At 33.0% G+C, this 23260-nt stretch overlaps 3 protein-coding genes across 3 annotated transcripts; 1 reads left to right on the top strand and 2 right to left on the bottom strand.

Annotated features, from left to right (window-relative positions):
* Positions 1-781: 781 nt before the first annotated feature.
* LOC139858712 (serine/threonine-protein kinase PBL34-like) lies at positions 782-4244 on the bottom strand. The gene is made up of 6 exons (XM_071847547.1): positions 4077-4244; positions 2955-3292; positions 2719-2854; positions 2403-2539; positions 2196-2319; positions 782-1309 (listed from the first exon to the last, which is right to left on the bottom strand). The coding sequence occupies exons 1-6, from the start codon at positions 4129-4131 to the stop codon at positions 807-809; spliced, it is 1293 nt and encodes a 430-aa protein (XP_071703648.1). The 5' UTR covers positions 4132-4244; the 3' UTR covers positions 782-806.
* An 8315-nt stretch (positions 4245-12559) lies between these two features.
* LOC139859152 (uncharacterized) lies at positions 12560-13363 on the top strand. Its single transcript, XM_071847954.1, has one exon. It carries the CDS (start codon positions 12560-12562, stop codon positions 13361-13363), a length of 804 nt encoding a protein of 267 aa, XP_071704055.1.
* A 923-nt stretch (positions 13364-14286) lies between these two features.
* On the bottom strand, positions 14287-15715 carry LOC139859150 (uncharacterized). The gene is made up of 3 exons (XM_071847953.1): positions 15632-15715; positions 14461-15087; positions 14287-14385 (listed from the first exon to the last, which is right to left on the bottom strand). The coding sequence occupies exons 1-3, from the start codon at positions 15713-15715 to the stop codon at positions 14287-14289; spliced, it is 810 nt and encodes a 269-aa protein (XP_071704054.1).
* Positions 15716-23260: the final 7545 nt, after the last annotated feature.

Here is a 23260-nt window from a genome sequence, read left to right as displayed (position 1 = left end):
GTTATCCTATTGCCAAGCTACCCCTTGAACCACCATTGCGCAAAAACTAATAAGACCATTATTAAATAACGGTCACGGATGGATAGGGTGTGATTTTGGAATTTTTTTGGATATAGTGTTGATGTGTCAATTGTGATGGAGAATTGAATTTGTAGTGGTGGCGATGAAATATGATGGGGATGTAGGTGCTATCTTTTTTAGTTTGTGATAGTGTTTTTATTAGTATTTTTTTATTTTCATTTATCTCTTAATTCTAATTGGTTCATACTTCATTCACGCTCGATTCTCTTCCCTTGATGTTATCAATCGCGCAGAAACATTCTTTATACATCAGATTGCGTCGCGGCGTGTTTAGTTGGCGTGATACAAAATTCCAACACACCACGCTAGCGTTAGTAAAGGTCTAATCAGACTAAAATGTCATTATTTAGAACCTTAAGTTGAGTTTAAACTGAATAGTGATTGAAGTTAAATTGAACCCAAACTGAAAAATTCTTTAGTCTGTCATTATAAAGAAAATTGACTAATAGTGTAACAAGAAACCTTTTCTATTTGTGTGATTGGTTCATTACATCAACTACCAACTGTGTGAATTTTATTGTGTAAAATTTGAGTGGTTGTGGTGACTGGTGACAGTTAAACTCGATAATTATCTTTGTATTATCATCAAAACAATGAAATAAAAAGTGATTTCAGTTTTACAAAAGATGTAACTTCAGATTAACCAGAATTACCTCTAGTAAGAAACATTTTTTTTTTACACAACAATTGCATTTGATTCAAACATCTATAGTCTACCTGAAAAGTTACCTAATAGATTTTGGAGACCGTTGATAAATTTGATCGTTATGACGAACAAACGCAGTCGGACACCTTGATACCGAGAGGCTCCTAATTGATGATCCTTTTAAACCCGCCCCATTTCTACTCATCTGGGTCGAACCGGCCCGTTCACCCTGCAAATGCAACGCCTGAAAATACGGAGATGTACAAGCCATGTCTTTAAGGTTCACGAGTGGCTTTAGAGCTTCATAAACGTCACTCATTAACGGTCTTGCTTTTGGGTCACGGTTTAAGCAAAGGGTAGCCAATTGGGCAGCCTTTTGTGCACCTCTTACTGAAAATCGGCCTTCGAGTAACGGGTCGATTAACTGGTACAATCTTCGTCTTTCAAGTAGATACGGTCTCGCCCATTCTACAAGATTATGTTCCCCGTTAGGTCGGTTTTTGTCCATTGATCTTCGTCCGGTTATCATCTCTAGTAAAACCACTCCAAAACTATACACGTCACTCTTCGATGTTAGGTGCCCTGCCATTCATTAGATCATGTTAGATATGGATAATGGTTACAAATTCGATCCAATTACTATTAATGGGTCAATTTGGGTTATATATAATCTCTAGCGGGTCAAATGAGTAAAAACTGGAAATGGGAATTTTGATTCATTAACCTATGAATGAGTCAATTTGGGCTGTGGCTTCTCCTTGATTGTTCAAATGGGTATAATTTAACAACAACAATATCCAATCCCACACTTGTAGGGTATGGGGGAGGTGAGACGTAGACAATCCTTCCTCTACCCTAGGACAAAGAGAAATCATTTCACCACCCCGAATGAAACACTCACAAGAGTAGAGAAAGTCCTCCCTCTCTATGTTCAACGGATAAAGAGATTGCTTGCAACGGACCTCCGGCCCAAAAAAAAAAAAAAAAAAAAAAAAAATTAAAAAAGTAAATGCCATCCCCATGAAAATGGTGGAGCAAATTTCCATGGGTTTTAAAATGTTGCCTGGGATTCGATTTAGGCTCTAAGCGACAGTCAAGTCGCCAATAAGTAGACGCTTGCTGATGGCTCCCGAAACAGAGCCGTAAATGGGTATAATTTAAATGAATTGATATAAAGAAAAGTGGTCAAACGGGTCCAAATGTGCATCAAAATTGTGACGTCAATTTGATATAGTTTTGCATAATCATATTTAAGACATTAAATGAGAGTAAAAAGGTTTTTAAATATGGGCAGACTGCTCGTGGGTCAACCCGAACCTTCACAAGAAGTTATCAGTTTTGACCCAAATCTGTTTCTACCCATAACCCAACCTGCAATTTTGACCCATTTTGCCAGATCTAGATATGAATCATAGCACGATTACGATTTCGTTAAAATAACTAACAGTAATCATAGGAACAAATATACCCGTCATCACATATTCGGGCGCAGCATAACCATAAGTTCCCATCACACGAGTAGATACATGAGTATTATCCCCTTCAGGACCATCTTTAGCTAGTCCAAAATCAGAAAGCTTCGCATTGTAATCCTGAAAATAGAACAAGTTTTAGGTCAAAAAGAGTTTTAATATTATATATGAGTATCCTAAATATAATATTAAAAACCACGAACCGCATCTAGTAAAATATTTGACGTCTTAAAATCTCGATAAATCACAGCTCTTTCAGCTTCCTCATGAAGAAAAGCAAGACCCTTTGCTGCACCAAGAGCAATTTTCAATCTAGTCCCCCAAGGTAGCGGCAATGATACTGCAAACGATATAAGTATATAACTTTTAATGGCGTTAATAAAAATTATAAAACTTTTAAAATAGCGTTTAAAAACCATTTGGAAACATTTGCATTTTACAACAAAATCTTTAAACATAGAGGATTTGAGTGCATATATAACACAACGTCTAAGATATCACGCAAAACGATCCACGTACTTCTAAAAAGATGATTTTCAAGGCTTCCACGTGGCATAAACTCATACACGAGCAGTCTTTGATCATCCTCGATGCAATAACCAATCAACTTAACCAAATTAGGATGCAACAGATCACCAAGGAAATTAACTTCAGCCTGACACAATGCCAAAATCAAGAAAACCTCGTCAACACATAAAAGTACACGAACAGATGATTTATAAAAAGGCTAAAAGATTTAAAAAAAAGGGTCATACAAGCCATTCTTTGTGACCCTGAAGTCCATCATGATTAAGGGTCTTGACAGCAACTGATAAACCTGTTCCTGGTTTAACGGGTGTAGTCCCGTTCTCGTTAATCCATCCTTTAAAAACACAACCAAACCCACCTTCACCAAGCAGACTTTCGGGTCTAAAGCTCCTTGTTGCCAACTTAAGTTCATTGAAATTGAACTTTCGAAGCTGTGAAGCTATTTTTAGCTCCTCGGTTACTTTTGGTGTAGACGGTGTGCTTTCCCCATTACTAGTGGTTGCGGATGAAGCAATTGGAACAACGGGTTGGTCTGAACTAGTCTCGTTTGTAGATTTTCTTTCCCCTGGTTTAGTTAATTAGTTATATAACACACAATTAGAAGCTGGAATTGGTGATTAAGAAGAACATACATATGCATTAGAGACCCGTAGAACACAAAGCATGAAGTAGAGTAATCAATCGATGGATATATTTTTCTATAGCAGCTGTTCAATACAAAAGATATATTTTTGATTTACCATCAATAAATTTAAGCTTTTTGGAAATATAAACCCAATAAAATAGAGTAATGATATTTCTCTTCAAGATGAAAATCAACTAATGCAAGATACAATGGACATACAGAAATGGGATATTATTATAAGAAAACACAGCATTAATGTTAATAATATACTTAAATCAGCATAATTGAAGCAATTAGAACACAGTCACCATAATAAGGAAAAGTTACCAGCTTTTACCATTTAAAAATTGTTAACTTCTATTGGGAGCAGCAACCATAGGATTACAATATGCAAAAGGATTTGCAGCTAAAATGGATCCAAAAGACGAACAATTTGAAGATATAGTCACCATAAGAAGCCCATATACTAAATTTTACCATTATTAACTTTGGGGGATAATTCATAGTTCTTTTATTTATTGCAAAGTATAATACTGTACAAATTTTAAACATTTCTAAAAGTGTAAGCTTAAAACCACTAAAATTGGCACAAATGGGATATGATGACAAAAAAATTGAGATTGCATAGATATAAGATATAAGATAATGCATAATAAAAATAAAAATAAAAAATCAAAGTATACTTTGAACCAAATATTGGCTATAAAAAATGTGAAAAGATTACCATCTGGACTGGTACTAACACAATTTGAGCTCTCCACTTTGGACCTTGAGGACATGCACCTCCCAAAGAATCTGAACTTAATCCAGCACCCTGTTACCTCAATCTCATCTTCTTCTTTCTTCTTCTTCTTCTTACTTTCCACTATTTTATCTACACTCAAAGTTTCTATTTTTTCAGTATCAAAACCTAATCCTATTCCCATTTTTCTACCAAAAGGAACCCTAGACTAACTAAAACCCATGAGTCAAAAAAACAAAAGATTCTACCCTTATAATGGAATCACAAAAAGCAACTTTCTTGAAAAAGACCCATTGTAATTCAAATTTCATATCACTATCAAGAACTCAACTTTTTTCAAAATCCAAAAATGGGTGTACAGTAATGGCAAAATAGATAATACCCAAATCAGAAATTCGGTTTAAAACTTGAAAAGGAGCAAAGAGGTGTGAATGCGACCTAATTCAAGAAAATGACATGCAAAAGCAATTGCAAATGACCCGAAAGCATCAAGAAAATGAGGGGTGAACAGTTAGTCTTTTGTTGAAAAAGACATGATTAATCAAATGATATCGAGGGCCAAACAATAAAATCAAGATAAAGAATTTATTTTATGTTAGAGAGAGTGAAAACGTGCGTTTCGAGTGAAAGGTAGGAGGGAGGTTGAAGAAATGGATGGTGTGGACAGTGTTGTAAACAAAATTACTACTGTATTGAGTGTTTGTAAACAAAATTACCATCAGACTATTCACAACTATGATCTGTGTCACGTCACTTTAGCAATTTTTTTTAAGGACTAAACTTATCACATTCACTGGTATTCATGACACGTATTATACGACATAGACCTCACTTTTTGAAATATCCCGTTAATACTGATTATAAACGTTTCATATTAATTGATTTCGTCGCAAGATTTTGACCTCTATATGAGACGTTTTTCAAAGACTGCATTCATTTTTAAAACAACCATAACCTTTATTTTATCTATAAAGGTTTAAAGAGCATTACGTAGATTATCAAATAATGATAATCTAAAATATACCGTTTACATACGACCATTACATAATGGTTTACAATAAAAATATATTACATCAAAAATAAGTTTCTTGAATGCAGTTTTTACATAATATCATACAAGCATGGACTCCAAATCTTGTCCTTATTTTAGTATGCAACAGCGGAAGCTTTTAATAACCACCTGAGAATAAACATGCTTAAAACGTCAACAAAAATGTTGGTGAGTTATAGGTTCAACCTATATATTATCAAATCATAATAATAGACCACAAGATTTCATATTTCAATATACATCTCATACATAGAGATAAAAACCATTCATATGGTGAACACCTGGTAACCGACATTAACAAGATGCATATAAGAATATCCCTTATCATTCCGGAAAATTCTTCGGACATGATAAAAAACGAATTCGAAGTACTAAAGCATCCGGTACTTTGGATGGGGTTCGTTAGGCCCAATAGATCTATCTTTAGGATTCGCGTCAATTAGTAGATCGGTTTACTAATTCTTATGCTACCAAGCAAAAGGGGCATATTCGGCTTCGATCATTCACCCATATAATGTAGTTTCATTTACTTGTGTCTATTTCGTAAAACATTTATAAAATTGCATGTATTCTCATCCCAAAATATTAGATTTTAAAAGTGGGACTATAACTCACTTTCACAGATTTTTACTTCGTCGGGAGTAAGACTTGGCCACTGGTCGATTCACGAACCTATAAGAATATATATATATATATATATATATATATATATATATATATATATATATATATATATATATATATATCAAAGTATGTTCAAAATATATTTACAACATTTTTATTACATTTTGATGTTTTAAGTTTATTAAGTCAGCTGTCCTCGTTAGTAACCTACAACTAGTTGTCCATAGTTAGATGTACAGAAATAAATTGATATATATTATCTTGAATCAATCCACGACCCAGTGTATACACGTCTCAGGCTAGATCACAACTCAAAGTATATATATTTTTGGAATCAACCTCAACCCTGTATAGCTAACTCAAACATTACTGCATATAGAGTGTCTATGGTTGTTCCAAATAATATATATACATGGGTCGATATGATATGTCAAAACATTTGCATACGTGTCTATGGTATCCCAAGATTACATAATATATTAGAATACATGTACAATACAATATAAGTTAGCTAGATATGATTTGTATAGAATTGTTACAATATTTCCCATAGCTACAACAATCAAAAAATATCCAATCTTGTTTTACCCATAACTTCTTCGTTTTAAATCCGTTTTGAGTGAATCAAATTGCTATGGTTTCATATTTAACTCTATTTTATGAATCTAAACAGAAAAAGTATAGGTTTATAGTCGGAATTATAAGTTACAAGTTATTTTTGTAAGAGGTAGTCATTTCAGTCGAAAGAACGACGTCTTGATGACCATTTTGAAAAAGATACTTCCACTTTGAGTTTAACCATGATTTTTGGAAATAGTTTCATGTTCATAATAAAAATCATTTTCCCAGAAGAACAACTTTTAAATCAAAGTTTATCATAGTTTTTAATTATCAAACCCAAAACAGCCCGCGGTGTTACTACGACGGCGTATGTGCGGTTTTACGATGTTTTTCGTGTTTCCAGGTTTTAAATCATTATGTTAGCATATCATATAGATATAGAACATGTGTTTAGTTGATTTTAAAAGTCAATTTAGAAGGATTAACTTTTGTTTGCGAACAAGTTTAGAATTAATTAAACTATGTTCTAGTAATTTCAAGTTTAAACCTTCGAATAAGGTAGTTTTATATATATGAATCGAATGATGTTATGAACATCATTACTACCTCAGGTTTTGTGGATAAACCTACTGGAAATGACAAAAATAGATCTAGCTTCAAAGGATCCTTGGATGGCTTGAAAGTTCTTGAAGCAGAATCACGACACGAAAACAAGTTCAAGTAAGATTTCCACTCGAAATAAGATTGTTATAGTTATAGAAATTGAATCAAAGTTTGAATATGAGTATTACCTTGTATTAGAAAGATATCTTACTATAAATAAGAAAGATTTCTTGAGGTTGGATAATCACTTTACAAGATTGGAAGTAAGCTAGCAAACTTGGAAGTATTCTTGATTTTATGAAACTAGAACTTATAGAATTTATGAAGAACACTTAGAACTTGAAGATAGAACTTGACAGAGATCAAATAGATGAAGAAAATTGAAGAATGAAAGTGTTTGTAGGTGTTTTTGGTCGTTGGTATATGGATTAGATATAAAGGATGTGTAATTTTGTTTACATGTAAATAAGTCATGAATGATTACTAATATTTTTGTAATTTTATGAGATATTTCATGCTAATTGCCAAATGATGGTTCTCACATGTGTTAGGTGACTCACATGGGCTGCTAAGAGCTAATCATTGGAGTGTATATACCAATAGTACATACATCTAAAAGCTGTATATTGTACGAGTACGAATACTGGTGCATACGAGTAGAATTGTTGATGAAACTGAACGAGGATGTAATTGTAAGCATTTTTGTTAAGTAGAAGTATTTTGATAAGTGTCTTGAAGTCTTTCATAAGTGTATGAATACATATTAAAACACTACATGTATATACATTTTAACTGAGTCGTTAAGTCATCGTTAGTCGTTACATGTAAATGTTGTTTTGAAACCTTTAGGTTAACGATCTTGTTAAATGTTGTTAACCCATTGTTTATTATATCTAAAGAGATGTTAAATTATTACATTATCATGATATTATGATATATTAATATATCTTAGTATGATATATATACAGTTAAATGTTGTTACAACGATAATCGTTACATATATGTCTCGTTTCGAAATCATTAAGTTAGTAGTCTTGTTTTTACATATGTAGTTCATTGTTAATACACTTAATGACATGTTTACTTATAATTTATCATGATTAAACATAGTGTAACAATATCTTAATATGATTCATATGTATTTAGTAAGACGTTGTTATAACGATAATCGTTATATATATCGTTTCGAGTTTCTTAATTCAATAAACTCAATTTTATGTATATAACTCATTGTTAAAATACCTAATGAGATACTTACTTATCATAATATCATGTTAACTATATATATAATCATATATATGTCATCATATAGTTTTTACAAGTTTTAACGTTCGTGAATCACCGGTCAACTTGGGTGGTCAATTGTCTATATGAAACCTATTTCAATTAATCAAGTCTTAACAAGTTTGATTGCTTAATATGTTGGAAACACTTAATCATGTAAATAACAATTTTATTTAATATATATAAACATGGAAAAGTTCCGGTCACTACACTTTTAATATTTATTTCATTTAGGGGAGTGATATGTATACAACCCATTTTTGTTATGTACACAACCATCATATTTTACACTGTTGTACTGTACAGCACTGTAAAGCATGATGGTTGTGTACATAACAAAAATGAATTTTGTACATATCATCACCCTTTCATTTATTCAAAAGATAATTATTATTATTTATTATTTAAATGTAATAATTGCTAGTTTTTCAACCGTTTTTTATTTCTAACTGCTATATTAATTTAATTTTTTTTTAAAACGGCTAGTTTTCTATTTTCTCTATAAATACTCCAACTTAAATCTGAATCAAACATAAACTTCATTTCTCAACTCAAAATCAAAACACACTTCAATCTTTTAAGAATGTTGACGTGCATTTTTTGAAAAACAATAAAACCAAATAAACCGGTTGCATCTCGCTTTTGACGGAAAAAATTCAATATAATCGGGAATAGGTTCTTGATTAAAATTGACTATACCTCGACATATACGGATAAATAAAGACTTGCTCATACGGAAGCGTCTTCGGAACTTATCCTCTGAAAATGTGGGCGTGTCGGAAAAATAATTTTGAACAATTGTTTGAGCTTTTCCTTCACGATCTCTTAGAAAATGTCTTCTAGGAACTCTAGGTATAGAAACAACTTATTGTTCTTTTTCATCTTGCTCTAAAAAATCGATAAAATCGAGTGCTTGAAGTGGATTATATGCATTTGCAATTACAAAGGCCTCTTCATAATGTTGATCGTCATGATCCATTCTCGAACGTTTTTTAAAAATCGATAATTTTTGTAATATTGAGTGATAGTTTGTACTGTAGTAGTGTAGAATGTGTGAAATAGAGTAGTGGTCTATATAGAAAATATTTTGTGATAGAAAAAACCAACCGTTGTCAACGGCCATATGCCACATTTATTTATTTTTTAATCAAAAATCAAGTTCTAACGTCTTCAAGCATGGTTAAACACGGCAGAATGGACGACGGCCTAGCAACGGCGCCACAACGGCGCTTGCTAGCAACGACGCCATTGGTGGACGGCCGAACGATGGCCCAACGAAGCAACCGTTGTGAGCAGTCTTACAATTTACAATTTGATGAACAGAGATAGTTACAAAAGAAAATTGTGTCACTCCTACGTAGTCCCTTTATATTAATTTTTAACTGCATTGTTAGATTATTATTAACGCGTCGTTTTCTAGCCCGCGTCAACTGAGTTAGAAAATTTTGACGCCGCCTGACGCCATTAACGGATAGTCAAAAAAGAGTGACGAAAATAGAGCGTCAATTAGAAAATTGATGGGAAAAATGTGTCAAAGACACGTGCCGATATGTGATTGGTCCAAGTTTGCATGCCGTTTGACAACATCTATATAGCCATTTAACTTTTTTTTTTCAAACCTAATCATTTCATGTACTTAAACTCATTTTATATATCACTTTTTACACACCAAAACACTCATTTCTCTTTAGTTTTTACATTTTATAATCTTACATATTTATAATTATGGGATCGTATTTACGTGATTCCAATTCTACTTCGGAGGATGCGCAAATTTTTTAACTTATGTACCAATCACAAGAAAAGTTGATGTTGAATTCGAGCAACGTGTTTCTAGAGTACGAGGTTATATTCCGAGAGACCGTGAGGTCGCCGCACAACGTGTGTGTGAGGATTATTTTTGTGAGACGCCAAAGTATATGCCACATAAATTTAAAACACGTTTTCGTATGCAGTGTTAATTATTCCTCCGAATACTATGATGTTATTTATGATATTCTCAAGCATTTTAGTTATTTTATGGAACACTATGATGCTATCGATCGGCGCACTTTTACTACTTTACAGAAATGTATTTCGGATATACGCCAATTTGTGTATGGAACCACCCCGATATGTGTGATGAATATTTACAAATGAGCGAGTCATCATCAGTACTATGTCTAAACAATTTTTGTAATTGTGTCATCACTTTATACACAAATGAATAAATGAGATCTCCCGATGCATATGATGTTGAACGATTATATTAATCGTTAAATTTATGTATTGTTGAATTTTAATGAACAATAAAATATGTCTTTTTTATATTTAATATGTCTTTTATTTTATGTAATGTATTTTTTGTTATATTTAAGTAAAAGAAAAAAATAAAATTAAAAACTGGTGGATCATACAAAAATGTGACATAAAAATTTGACACAATGGCTAATGGATGTAAAAATCTAACATTGCCGCATCACATGCAGAAGAGTTTACATTTTGACCAAAAAGTACACAATCTAATTGTGACGTCACATTCATGGTTAACAATAGTCTTAAGGTCACTGACAAAGTCATTAGCCACTCACTTGCACCTAATGAAAAATCCCCTCTTAAAACCTTGCTAGATATGTGTATGACCCACCATTACAAGAAACTCTCATATGATTCTGTAACCAATTACAAAGCAAATTGTAATATGAAATCCCCACTTGAGGCTCGAACTCGAGACCTCTCGAATACCCAGAAAATGACTGTAACCACTAAGCTGAATGAAGATGATTATGTAGTCTTATTGTTATTTTGAATTGATTTATTGCCAATCTCTACTTTTTCTAACCAATAAAAATTGTGTTGCATTTGACCACTAAACAACTCGTCATGTAAGCATTGGATACTTGCGAAACGCTTTTAGCGAATACTTCATAAGTGGCAGATCGATAATTTTAAATCCCGAAAGTTAAAAGGAGTTGTAAGTTCACGACGTACAAGAAGATCAAACCCACGAGTATTTTGTCATAGAGATCCAAACATGGGCCCCGGGTTTCTTAATGACGGGGTTCCACTGAGCTATTAGCTCAATAAGTAATAAAAAAAAATTAAAGTTGATATAAATAAGTCCAACCCTAAGGCAACTAATCCGAAGCAACAAATAAAGTCTGAACCTATTCCTAAACCTCTGTTAACTGATAATATGTATAATAATCCTATATCGTTAGAGGAAGTAGCTTATTGGTTGGAGGCTTGAGAATCTCTAAGGAAAATTGAAGTTCAATTATTGTCATAGATTACAACTTTAAAATTTCGCCTTTTAAAATAATAATAATAACAATTATAATATATCCAAGTAGATTTCACATAGATTGAAGGGATGAGCATCTACAGACATATGCGGTTAACGAATCAAGAATCATATCTTAGTTTATGTTAGGCGAATTAAAATTACGATCTCACCTCCCCTTCAACGGGCAGCAAAACGGTACCCACAAAATGTAAAACGATCAAACCTGGACAATGAGTACATAGAACAATGAAAAAGATTTACTACTAATCTGGTATTAGTAAGACCAAATTTAATCATAAGTGAACATCATTGTAATGTGAAAACTTATGTAAAAGTTTTCGCAAATTTGTATTTTTTTTATTCTTATTTAAACTTTTAACTATTATTCCTTAAATTAAATGAAATAAATAAAAAAGTTTCACGTGTGCCCTCAAAATATACTCGTAGTATATACTACTAATATACTAAGTTATTATACTTTTTAAGAAAATTATTCATTCAAAGATTCTGAGTCCAACAAAATAGCGGAAGAATGGGATATAAAGATGAGCATATTAGACGTCATACTGTATTATTTTGGAACATGAGCCTTTATTATATCAATTGGTTGGGGGTGACAATAAATTTGTTGCTACCTTTTGGATCGAACACGTAAAATTATTTGTTTAATAACAAATCATAAGCATTTGTAATTATTGAATATGAAGAATATTTTGTTGAAGTATTTAATAAATAAGGTAGCCCTTAGTACATATCAATTTAATTGGCTGCAAACAAAATTTTAGCAGTTTACGAAAAACACAATCATTACTACTTAATTTTTGCACAATTAAATGACGGATATAATTCAGTGTATATGGGCCGGGGGGGGGGTTAGATTCTAACATTTTATGCAGGAACATTTCAGGTCGTACCATTTGGAAAGAGATTATTAAAGCAGGAAAAGTCGCAGACAACTTAGGAACATCTTTCACTTCCTCAATCTCAAAACGCATTGGCAATGGTACATCGATTAGCTTTTGGCATGACATATGGATCGGATCAGAGAATTTAAAATCAGTATTCCATAGACTCTACATGTTAGAATCTCATAAAGAAGCAACTGTTGCCGATAGAATTCTAAACGTTCATTCCAATTCGATTGGAAATTGGGATTGGTCTCGGGCTCCTAGTGGTCGTGCAACGAACGAACTTACGGAACTCAATAATCTATTATCTACAGTAAGCACCTCAGATCGCCCTGATTCATGGAAATTTTCCCTTGACGCATCCGGCATTTTCACTACATCAACGATGTCAAACCTAATCAATACACTAAAATATGGCATCAATTCAAGAAATCTTTCATTACCCCGCAACAAATACGTCCCACAAAAGGTCTTCATATTCTCATGGAGGGTCATCCAATTAAAAATCCCGGTCAGGTATGAACTAGATAAGAAAGGGACTGACCTTCACACCATCTTATGTCCACTATGCGACCAACATATCGAAACCGTTGACCATGCGTTGATAAATTGTCAAAAAGTGGCTTCAATTTGGATGCAATTACTCGGCTGGTGGAATCAAAATAGCTATACAATTTCTAATATCAATGAGGCCATCATCTCCGACCAGGGCTTCTCGCATAACTCCACTGGGCAATCCTTATGGCAAGCTACTAAATGGATTACGTGCTACATCTTATGGAAACATAGAAATTTAAAAGTTTTTTCAGGAAAAATCTGGAATCCTGCAATGATAATTTCCGAGATCCAAACTCAAAGTTTTAGTTGGATCTCAAACCGTTCGAGAAAAAAAACATCAATCGCATGGCATCAATGGCTCCTCAACCCATCTTTCTACGTGGCACCTCCTCCAAATCGATCGGGTGTCGGTTAATACGGCATTTTAATAATCAGATAGTGATCGTTTGTCTTATTTGGCCTATGTGGGTTAGATTAAATGGGCAGGTTGTTCGTCATCTTTGTCGCCGCTTGATCGGCACGGCTGTCTCTTCCTGCCCCGCTTGTGTTTCACAAGTTCATCCCTCATCAGGTTATTTAGCCTACGGCACTTCCGATTAACTTTTTATGTTTTAAATCCAATCTTTTTCCGATTGTTTCGACTGTTAACATCATTGTATAGAAGAGTATAGGGACATGTATTGTATTGTTATAATCTGGTTAATAATAATAATACTTTTGCTTTTCAAAAAAAAAAAAAAAAAAGTGTTAAGGTCAAGCTATACATCGCTACCAAAAGAATAATGATTTTTTAAACTACCATATTAGCCTACCAAATCCCCCTACCAAATAGGAATTTGACAAGTGTATTTTCTTTTTTATTATTATTATATAATCTTGTTTGTTATCTCTAATATACCCTTTCCAATTAGGAAACAAACTTCTGTAACGATTAATACCACAACAATTATTATCAACTCATTTTTTTCATTTATCTTTTTATGTTACTAATAATATGTTACTAATAATATTTTTAAGCAATAGAAATTATTAATACGGTTCAGGATGTTCATAGTTAACATACGCATGTACATAATAACATAATGTTAAGTACAAATTCAAGTGATTTTTCAAGAGAACAACCACACTAACTTCAAAAATAATATAATGATAATAATTATAACGAAATGTACATAGTGTCAAAACAAGATACATGTACGTACTGCAATTATTCACTATCAATCAAGTAACAAATATGAATTAATATTCGCATTAAATTTGCCTTGGAAAACAGTATGTAAAGTTTAAAAAACATAAAAAAAGAATCTCTCAATATTTCAACGTACACGTCTTGAATGTTCAATAGTTGAGATCAAAGTCATAACTTCGACTACGTGTGTTGTCATTGACGGAAGTTGCACCATGTTTTGAGCTTAAGTCTTGGCTAGCTTCACATACCTATAATATAGTAGATGCATGAGTAAGTCATAAAGTATATTAACCTTATGAAAATCAAAGAGGATATAGTCTTACATTTGTCTTTCTCTTCTTTTTTGCTATCGTTTCTACCTTTGATTCCTTCCTCTTTGTTGGTGGACGACCTTTACTACGTACTTGTACGGGCGGCAATAAGGGGTTCGTCGGCTCCGAAACATTTTGATCATCTTTTGATATGGTATTCATGTTCGCATTAACACCCCAACTCGAATCATCGGACAACTTTTCTTTTGCCAAAGCTATACATTTTAGTAGATAATCATATTTTTCTGGCGAATTAGCCAAATGTGCAGCTTCATAAAAATAAGTACGCAATTTTTCAAATTGTTTAGCCTGCCCTCCACTCTTCAAATCCTCGTAACAATTGATCACATGGTAATGTCGATGTTTCAGATATTTTCTCCATCTAGACAAAATGTAACATAGAGGTATTTCTTTAACATCCTTCTCAATCAAAATCTTCATCATATGTCTACAAACAATTCCCCGAAACTCAAACAAATGACAAGAGCATTGGATATCACAACCAACTTCATCAAAACTCACTGTGTAAACAACTTTTCTTTTTAATTCTCCACGCTTTCCACGCAGAATATCTGTAATGTTAAACGTAGATATTGTACCTTGTGTTTCTAATAGTGAGTGATTGCAAAACAACATACTCTGTAACTCATTATGAACCAACTTAAACATTGCATTTGTGTAGGGTTCTCGAAATTGTCTTTCAAAGTAAAATCCGGTCATCAGTTTATATGAAGAATTTAGAGAGTCGAAATCAACCTTATTTTCTTTCTATATCTTGCTTTTTAATGCATTGTCATATTGTTCAACAAATTGTCGCAACGTTGTTTTAGAATTAACGTAGTCGTCAAAGAAAGCATTCATACTTTCACCTCTCTTAGTAGTCGACATTCCAGCCCAAAATATAAACTTAACATACACTGGCACCCAACGTTGTCGATCAACAAACAATGAGCATAATCACTCATTCTTATCAGGAGTGTACTCTTTTATCATTTGGGACCACCCATCCTCAAACTCTTCAGATTGTATGGACTCATATACAAGAGCTTTCCAAGTCTTAGTTGCCTTGCCTTTGCAATATAGTTACTACAATCTCTCTCCCCATTTGGTAGGCATAATCGTTGTAGAAACTATAAATCTTATCTTCCGATTCAAATTTCATCCCAATAGTTGGAACGACTACCTGACTTCTTTCTACAGCCTCATTATTTTGAGGATTATGCCCCGTGTTATCTTGCACCGTCGATTTCTCATGCAAATCTGTCATACCTGAATATGAAATAAAAGGTAATATCAGTATCTAATAATTTTACTAGCTTGATAAGTGAAGTGACAATTTGCATTAGGCTACACTAGCAATCTGTCTAATACAAAAATAAAGTGCAATAAAGTAGACTTTTAATGAGCAACATAAATTGTTCCTACAAGTACTCGTTGGTAGAAGTTAATAATATTTAATCATCGAACAATCATACAATGCTAAAGCAGAGATTGCAATACATAAAAACTTACAATTAATATTTAATATATTAATTTAAATTTAATATATACTAGTAATCTGTATAGTCAATGAAAAGATAACATAACTATTCTATAACAAAATTAAATACAACCTACTTGTGAACATGAAAGTTCTTGATGATGATACCTGGAAGTTTTCAATCTATCATTAATATCAATGAAACAATGTGAAGTCAATGAAAAAGAAGGCCGTATAACAAAAAAAATATATTATTAGGGTTTTTTCAAGAAACATAAATAGTACGTGGTAAATAAATAATAATAAATAATCTTAATTAATTATTAATTAAAAAGAGTATTAATCGTGATCCATTTACAGAAAAGTTTGTTTCCTAATTAATTGGAAAGGGTATATTAGAGATAACAAAAAAGATTATATAATAATAAAAAAGAAAATACACTTGTCAAATTCCTATTTGGTAGGGGGATATGGTTGCGACTTGTATTTTATGATTATGACCGAGATACACCATACACAACATAAGCATTGTGTGTTGCGTTTTTGTAATCCCGGTCATGATCGGGTCATGATCTAGAAATCACTAGATGCGACTTGCGTGACCTAGTAATGATCTTAAGATGGCCCGATCATGACCAATAAATAGTTAGTCGCTAACTGGATTTTCAAATCTTGACCAAGTCATGACTGAGACTCAACACGCAACACAACCATTACATGTGGTGTGTTGCAAAATAGGTGGTGGTTTCTTTCAAAATCGCATAATGTGATATGTGGATGAGCTCCTCAAATTAGATCATCTAAAAGACCATTGGGTTTTTATTTTGTTTAGTTAAATGAGCCCAATCAGGCTCACTATACCCATCAATGTAATATTATTTCCGTTTTTAGTGATTACATGAAAAATACTTTAATAATTTAAGTTTGATGGTAACCTCGAAAGTTGCATAAATGTATCCATCCACTTACATAACTAACAATTTCTTGTAGAGGATTAAATTACTCAAAGAAAATCAGAATAATCTTTATTATTAATCAACTATTTTCTCAACAGGGATCAACTTTTTATCCCTCGTGAACTAACTCAAATAACTATTTTTGGTATGTGATTGTATTTAGGAAAATTGGTGAATATGCCTCCATCTCCGGAATTCCGGTTGCCTTTAACAATATGCCCTAAAATATGGAAATTGCAACATATGCTCTTTTCCAGGTATCACGCACCACACATCATGTATGGATGCTCGTGCGTGATGCGTGGACATCAAGCAATTGGTTCAACTAGCACATTTATAGCAAATTAGCACGTTGTTAGTGTAGGATTAATGTGCAGGGTACAACGTATAATTATATGGCTAAATTTATTTGAGCCTTTAGGTTCACACATATATACACCTAGATGTCAAATAATATATATATATATATATATATATATATATATATATATATATATATATATATATATATATATATATATATATATATATATATATATATATAACGAAATAAGTTAAAATTATTTAATTATGGATTAAATAATTATAATTAATTAAATAATAATTATTATTAACTTAGTTAACAAGTTTGGTTAAATAAGTTATATGTACTCCGTATTTTCCATTTGCAATATGATTGTTGTCTAATTATATTCGGATCTTTGTTTCTTGTTTTAAAGACGCGTAATTTTAAATCGGCTAATAAGAGTTATAAATAAATTGGCAAAGCCTTTTTGCCATGAGAGTATCGATAATCAAAAACCAAAAAGAAACAAACCATATTTTCTTTGGCTTGCTGTTGCCGACAAAAACACAAATATTACGAAATTGCTTTTCGTCTTTTTTGGACAAACCCTACCGGAGTATTATTTTCACGAGTATTATTATTATTGTATTATAATAATTCCATTATTATAATAAGTTACTTGGATTTGGACTAGCATTCATTGACGTTGTTTGAAAGTGTAGTGGACTATCCAAAGAGACGGTCATACCCTCTGATCGTAGGTTTCTCTCCGTTCATCGGTTTCTTCAAGAAAGGTATACCGTTTACTCACTTTGAATTTTTATATTCATGACAATTATTATGGTGTAACTGGATTCATCGGGAAAGATTAATCATGTGCATGTTTTATTAAATAAGTGGTTATTTAATTTTGTAAATTTTGTTCATAAAATAATAACAGATTATTATTTTAAATATCCGTTGCGTTGATCTGAATTCTTAAAAGTACACACGATTTTCTATCAGTTAGTCGATACGCACTACTTAACCTGAAACACGCACGATGCGTGTTGCCTTTGTAAATAGGCCGCCCATTCCAATTTGAAACTTACACACGCACCAACAATTTGAAACTTCCACGTACACCAATAACCGTACAAGCACACACTTTAGGCGATTTTTTAAAAATCGATCATTTTATCAAATTTTTCTTTTCACTCAGTCGGTTGTCAATAAACTTCAACCTACGATCGTGATTATACCAACATCATACACAGAATCAAACATCAAAAAATACACGATCGTCTTTAAAGTTGTAGAACGAGGGAAAATTCGTCAAATCCGACTTATTAAAGTGTTTGATGAAGAAACTGGACATTGACACATCAACCACAATGTCAAAGAAACTTGTAAAATCGATATTACATTAGTTAGATTCGTTATTTGTTGCATACATTTCGTCAAACACTTGTTGTGCGTTTAAGTTATCCATCATTTGGTTGCTTGTAAGACCCGTTTATTCGTACGATGTACATATGTAGAGCATGTACGACGTATAACGTGTGTGTATATATATATATATATATATATATATATATATATATATATATATATATATATATAGTGGTAGGATCAAGAGGGAAGTAACCATTCGGGGGGAAGCAAAAACTTTTTTTTTTCATTTTTTGAAAAAACTTTATTCACGAACATTATAGATGAGATGAAAATATGAACATTTAGTAGAGAAACTTTGTGATAAATGTTTTTATTTTGGCGGGAAAACGCTCGAAGAAGTAATATATAACAATTATCGTGTTTTTCGAGCGTATTTTGAGGTTTTAGCTATTGGGGTTTAGATATTAGGGTTTAGATATTAGGGTTTATAGGGTTTAGATATTAGGGTTTAGAAATTTAGGGTTTAGGGTTTAGATTTAGGGTTTAGATTTAGGATTTAGATTGAGTTTTTAACATGAACGGTTTAGAGTTTAAGGTTTAGGGTTTAGGGTTTAGGGTTTGGTGTTTTGGGTTTATGGAATAAACCCAAAACCCCAAACCCTAAACCCTAAACCCTAAACTCTAAATCGGGCTAAATTTTACTTCACAAAACATGGAAAAAAACGTTCATATTCTTCACGAACAATATTATCTTGAATGTTATTTTTGTCGATCGTTTTCCCGCCTAAATAATAACATTCATCACGAAGTGTCTCTTCTAAATGTTCATATTTTCGTGTGATCTTGATGCCGGAAAAAAAAATTCAAAAAAAAACGAAAAAAAAAATTTGCTTCCCCCCGCTTCCCCCCGATTGGTTACTTCCCCATTGATCCTGCCCCTATATATATATATATATATATATATATATATATATATATATATATATATATATATATATATATATATATATATATATATATATATAGGGCGTACGATGGGTTTAACGATTTATTATTGGAATTGTGACGTGTAATTATGAAGTATATGTAAATACGAATGCATGAGAGTATATGTGTGTGCATGAGATTAAGTACGTGTGCATGCATGGCGTATTTACGGTGATCGAATGATCGAGTATGTAGTTGTGTTTATGCGTGGTGTAAGTAGTACGAACGAAGGAAGTACGTATACGTGAATAAATATATATATATAGATAGAGGATATATATATATGTGTATCGAATAAGTGTGTATATTAGGTGCATGCATGTTTAAAGAGTACGAGAATTGATCGAAGGTTGTTATAAGTGTTCTAAGGTGTATGTACGTATGATGTACGAAGTGTACAAGACGCGAGTGAGTGGAATGGTTTTAGTACTCGAAAAATGGAAGAAACGTGCCCAAGGTCACGGCGCAACCAAGGGAACTGCGGCGCGGTAAACCAAGCATTTCAGGATCAGGAGCCCGACATGAGCAGCACCAGACCACGACTAAGGTCGCGGCGCGAGGAAAGAGGGCTGCGGCGCGGCGATACTAGGTGACTGGTTTTGGATTTCGCAATTTTAAGGGTTTCTATGGGCATTTTGATCATTTCGCGTGTGTGCCAGATTTGTGTCCATAAACCTCATCCACCCATTTCATTTTCTTATTTTCTTTTCCATTTTTCTTCCACCTTTTCTCTCAAAACATAAATTCCTCAAATCATTCAAAAGGGATTTTGGAAAGGAAGAGGCGGGATTCGATCGAGGGCGTAAGAGGCAACCTTGTTCTCCTCGTTCTTAGCTACAATTTGATACTAGTGGTAAGTCTTCTATCCGAATTTCGTTCTTGTGATTCACGTTCATATTTAGGGGTTTTTGATTGTGAGTTCATAATGAAACCCCATTAGTTGTTAATGGAAGATTAACACCAAGATTCGGGTTTATAAGTGATGAAGGCGAGTTTTGGGTTGGTTAATGATTTAACCTAGATTGGGGTTTGTAATTGGTGTTTAGTCGCTAGTTTAGGTTATTATGGAAGTATTGGAACCCATTGGGTGTGTTTGAAAGATTGACTTTAAGATTTGGGTCAAAATGGGTTTTGAGTTAAATTGGGCAAGTAAGTGATTGGATATTAAAACATTGGGTAAAATATGTTAATGGAACATATTTACTAGTTAATATTAACTATGGATGTATGTATGGGTTTGATTTTTGAAACAGGATAAATTAGGGTTTGTGAGTTGACTTTTGGGGGAGAACAAGTGATTATCACTTGTGGTTAGATTGTTTGGCGTTATTGGAACCATTATCACTCTAGTTAGTGATTATTGGTGAGTTTGGACTTTGGTTGGGCTTGGAAGTACAATTGGGCCAAGATTTGCACTAGGTGTCAATATGGGTTGGTTTGTAATCCACCCTAATTGTGATATTTGTTATTATTGTTGAGGTGTAGGCTTCGGTAGTAAGCCCAATAAAACCGGCCAGTGTTTTTCTTGGTGACCAAGTCAGGGTTTGGCCAACCCTAATGGTTGGGCCGATTTTATTTGTTTTCTCCTAGTCTATATATAGTCTCTCATTATACATGTATTGTAACACCCTCCAAATTAATAATATACTCTCTAGTTCCAAAGTGGATGTAGGTTTCACCTAGAAACTGAACCACTATAATTCTCGTGTCTTCGCTCTTTATTTTTTTGTGTTTTATTTTCGGCTATTGTGTGTGCTTGTGATTATTTTCGCAGCTTATTACCTAACAACTGGTATCTAGAGCCAAGGTTACAACAACTACCCGATTGCATTAGACCATATGCTGCTGCAATTTTTTTTTGTTACAGATCAGTTCGGAACAGCAGCTGATCCAGGTCAAACCTTAGCCGATCAGATCATCACAACTTCTAAACCCTAGCCGTATTCAACAGTGCTACTGTTACAGCAACCCTAGCTGATCAGATTGATCAGATCAGGTGCAGATACGTTTTTTTTGTTGATTACAGCTGCAGCCATCACCTCTGCAGATCATCACAACTTCTGCAATTCCTCAGATCTAAGCCAGAGCAATGGCAGAAGAAGGAAGGATTAAAATTGATAAGTTTGATGGGCAAGATTTTGGGTGGTGGAAGATGCAGGTTGAATATTTGCTATGTCAGAAGGATCTGATAGATGCTTTGAGTGAGAATAAACCAGAAAAATTGAAAGACGACGAATGGAAGACGCTTGACAGGAAAGCCCTAGCTGTTGTCAGGCTCACACTGACAAAAAGTGTTGCCTTTAACATTGTGAACGAAACCACGACACATGGTTTGATGAAGACCTTAGCAAATATGTATGAGAAGTCGTCTGCTTCTAACAAGGTGTTCTTGATCAGACAGTTGGTGAACACCAGGTTGAAAGAAGGTGCTTCAGTAACAAACCATGTTAATAACTTCAACAATATTATCTCTCGGTTACTGTCAGTTGATATCAAGTTCGATGACGAAGTTTGATGATCTTGCACGGTGGTGTACGAAATACTATTATTATTATTACGAAATACGACGAAATATGATACAAATTACACAAGTTTTAATATATTTATTTACGGGTGGAATATACCTAAACTTTGCTACAACACTATAGGCAGTGTACCTAATCGTAGAGCAGTGTAGTTTTTAGTAAGTCCGGTTCGTTCCACAGGGAGCTCGTGATTACGTACTATATTTTTATAGAACTATATTTTTACAAAATATATATAATTATATATAGGTAGTAATATTATAAAAGGGGGGGTTTTACCGTTTAATGACCGGTTTGTCGATTTTAAATAAAGCGTAAAGATAAATGACGATAATTAAAATGAGTAAAATAAATAACTATAAATAAATGACGATATATAAAATTGCGATAATTAAAGTGCGATAAGATATAAAATAAAACAATTATGTTTATTTAAACTTCCGTAACCATGATGTTTGACGTTTTGATTTTAATTAATTATCCTGGGGTAGTTGTCCTTTGTCCTGGATTATTTGAAACCTATCTGGTTTTTGTCCATAATAGTTCATCGGTCATAATTATAAAATGCTCGTCAAATTAACCTTATTTCCGAAGTTAAATATTCCAACTAATTAGGGATTCGAACTGTAACAAGGTTTTAATACTTTGTTAATAATTACACCAGATTATCGACTGTGTGTAATCCAAGGTTTTAATACTTTATTAACAATTACACCAATTACCCTTGAATGTAATCCACCCATGTTATAATTAGTCCATGATACGTTAATTTATTCACTTGGCCAATATGAATAATAAATTACCCAATCCAATTGATTAAATTAAATGATTTGTAAAAGATGTCATATAAACGTCACTAAATAGGACATGCATAATCATTTAATAATTATTAGATTAACTAATTTGAAGATAGGTTCGACAGATTCCAATGAGTTGTCATTCAATTAGACAATACCCCCCATCTATTAATAGTTCATAGTTCAATGTTCACAAGTGTCGGTCTTTTGTCCAAACCCAAATTATGGTACAAAATCCAATAACCCCATCTTAATATTTAGTCCAACATCACGATTACTTCGGCTCAAATAAGCATAATAATAACTTAGTTACGAGACATTAATTTAAAAAGGAAGAACATAGCTTACAGTGATTATTTATCGCGTAGTGTTACACGGACAGAGTTCCGACTTAAAACCCGTAAAAC

This window comes from Rutidosis leptorrhynchoides, chromosome 7, assembly GCF_046630445.1.
Source record: "Rutidosis leptorrhynchoides isolate AG116_Rl617_1_P2 chromosome 7, CSIRO_AGI_Rlap_v1, whole genome shotgun sequence".
In the NCBI taxonomy this organism is placed as follows: domain Eukaryota; kingdom Viridiplantae; phylum Streptophyta; class Magnoliopsida; order Asterales; family Asteraceae; genus Rutidosis; species Rutidosis leptorrhynchoides.
The sequence above is the reverse complement of the archived record's forward strand: the minus strand, read 5'-3'. Positions and strand labels throughout refer to the sequence as shown.

Coding starts and splice junctions, on each gene's coding strand:
- LOC139858712 (XM_071847547.1), bottom strand. CDS start 4,131: ATGTCCTCAAGGTCCAAAGTGGAGAGCTCAAATTGTGTTAGTACCAGT. Junction 3,293..4,076: donor TGTTAGTACCAGTCCAGATG/GTAATCTTTTCA, acceptor TAACTAAACCAG/GGGAAAGAAAATCTACAAAC. Junction 1,310..2,195: donor GCCCGAATATGTGATGACGG/GTATATTTGTTC, acceptor AATGAATGGCAG/GGCACCTAACATCGAAGAGT.
- LOC139859150 (XM_071847953.1), bottom strand. CDS start 15,715: ATGACAGATTTGCATGAGAAATCGACGGTGCAAGATAACACGGGGCAT. Junction 15,088..15,631: donor AGGCTGTAGAAAGAAGTCAG/GTAGTCGTTCCA, acceptor AATGAGTTACAG/AGTATGTTGTTTTGCAATCA. Junction 14,386..14,460: donor AAAAGAAGAGAAAGACAAAT/GTAAGACTATAT, acceptor ACTATATTATAG/GTATGTGAAGCTAGCCAAGA.
- LOC139859152 (XM_071847954.1), top strand. CDS start 12,560: ATGTTAGAATCTCATAAAGAAGCAACTGTTGCCGATAGAATTCTAAAC.